The sequence below is a fragment of the Lipotes vexillifer genome, unplaced genomic scaffold, assembly GCF_000442215.2.
Source record: "Lipotes vexillifer unplaced genomic scaffold, Lipotes_vexillifer_v1.1 scaffold2129, whole genome shotgun sequence".
NCBI lineage: Eukaryota > Metazoa > Chordata > Mammalia > Artiodactyla > Lipotidae > Lipotes > Lipotes vexillifer.
The window spans coordinates 61494-63761 of NW_006774629.1; the positions used below are offsets into that span (position 1 = coordinate 61494).

At 52.9% G+C, this 2268-nt stretch overlaps 1 protein-coding gene across 1 annotated transcript in view; it reads right to left on the minus strand.

Annotated features, from left to right (window-relative positions):
- The window catches only part of SMC1A (structural maintenance of chromosomes 1A), a 35026-nt gene extending 33231 nt beyond the window's left edge, over positions 1-1795 (minus strand). Inside the window, 1 exon segment of the mRNA XM_007449393.1 lies at positions 1630-1795. Coding sequence (XP_007449455.1) covers positions 1630-1738 — 109 coding nt within the window. The 5' untranslated portion in view covers positions 1739-1795.
- Positions 1796-2268: the final 473 nt, after the last annotated feature.

Below are 2268 nucleotides of genomic sequence, written 5' to 3' on the forward strand. Positions count from 1 at the left end.
GTCCCCTGCATCGGCAGGCGGACTCTCAACCACTGCGCCACCAGGGAAGCCCTGTAGACATTTTTGATTGTCACACCTGGAGGGGGTGGGGGGGGTTGCTACTGTCACCTAGTGGGTAAAAGCCAAAGATGCCACTAAACATCCTACAATCCTAAAAGCCAAGGATGCCACTAAACATCCTACAAGGACGGACCCCACAGCAAAGCATTATCTCACGGGAAATGTCAACAGTGCTGCTGTTGAGAAACCCTGCTTAATAGAGAGCCATATCTAGGCAAGACTCCAGGGAAGGTCATCAGTTACAGCTACTTCAGCAAGGGCAGCCCCTCAGGCTAGAAAGTGATTTAGCTAGAACACCTCTGAGGTGAAGGAACACAGCAGGATTCCAAACGGACCTCTAATGCTCGTAGATGGGAGGGCTCCATGGTGTATAATTTAGAGATGGGGAATTTAGATATGAAATAGAGACCTTATCTGACTACCCTTTCTTTCCTCCTTTCCTTCCTTTTTCTTTTTTCTCCCAGTTTTAACAAGATATAACTGACATACAACACTGTATTACTTTCAGGTGTACAACATAATTCTGTATTTGTATATATTGCAAAATGGTTGCCACAATAAGTTTAGTTAGCATCCATCACCTCACAATTTTTTTCTTGTGACTTTTTTAAGATCTACTTTAAAACATACAAAATATACAATACAGTATTGTTAACTAATGACCACTCTTCCTAAAAAGCCATCCAAGTCACTCTATCACATCACTGTATCACATCAATCCTGCACAGCACTTATCACAGCCGAAAAATAACTTATTTCCTCCTTTATTATCGTCTTTCCCCTTTCGAATGTAAGTTCTCCGAAAGCATGGCTTATTCTGTTCTCTGCTGTTTCCACAGCACCTTGACTGAATAACTCCTTATAAAGCAGTAAGCATTCAATAAATTTGACGAGCGAATGAGTTCTGACTTTTGACGGTTTCAGTGGTAGGAAAGGCATGCCTCGAATTCGAGGCATCCCCACCTCTCAGTTGAGGCCGGGGAGTCGAGACCCCGAAGCACTCCGGAGACGCGAGCACGGAGTCCGAAATTCAAAAGTGCCGCCTCCAGAGAAGAGTTTTTAAAAGAAAAAAAAAAAAAAAAAGGAATTGGAGTGTACCAACGCGAGGCGGGAGGGGGCACTGGGATGAAGCAGAAGTATACCGTTTGGCCCGGAGGCTACGGGAGGGCCACGAGCGGTCGCACGTCTGCCGGGGGGTTCAAACAATGCGTGGAGGCCGGATGCAGCTACTCCGGGGAGGAACTGCGTGGCCGGCGACTGGCAGCCGGCTCCGGACGCGCCACTTTTGGCTGCAGGGGGCAGTGGGCGGGGTAACGTACACTTCGGCCCGTACCACTCGGGCCGGGAAGGAAGTCGCACAAAGAGCGGGCAACTGACACCTGGGGAAGAGGTTCGCGTCAGAGCACCCGAGAGGGAAAAGCGGGTCCAGGTCGAACCCCTCAGGAGGGCAAGGAACCTGTTAGGGTTCGCGACATTTCAGGCTGTACAGGCTGGGTTGTACTACTGTGCTGCCGGATAGGGGGGTCCAGGCTGGGACGTTAAGCAGGGCCGCAGCCGGGTTTATCTCACCAGAGCCATTGGGTCCAATGATGGCGGTGAACCTCTGAAATGGTCCGATAATCTGCCGACCCTTGTACGACTTAAAGTTCTCGATCTCAATCAGCTTCAGGAAACCCATGACCGTGGCGGCGCCGGCGGCTGTTAGAAAGGCCGCGCCGTACGCCCGCGAACTGGGATAGCCCGCGCGGGAAACACCGCAGTGCAGGCCGGGCGGACGGCAAACCTCGCGAGAATAACGGGATTTTCGGCTTCCGGTGCGGGCGGGGCCTTCGGGCTGACGTGAAGGTTTTCTAGATCCGTTGCCAGGGCGCGAGGTTACGACAGGCATTTGGGCCTCTCCCCCCTTTCTTGTCGCACGGCAACGCAAACCGCCGCTACACCCAACATAGTCTTGGAGGAGGCAGGCGGGGCCGGGAGGAACCTGCAGCTGTTGGGATGGGGGAAACCTGTCTGAAGGAGCAGATCCTTGCGGAGACAAGCCAGGAGTCACAGCAGGATTATGCCCTCCAGGGCAAGAGGAAGGTGGGAGCTCGGCTGCGGCTTTTGCCTGGCCGACGGGAAGGCTCAAACAAGAACGGGGTCGGGAATTGGAAGGACCCCAGGGAGCGGAGGGCTGTACAAGAAGGAGGGGCCAGCGGGAGGATTCCG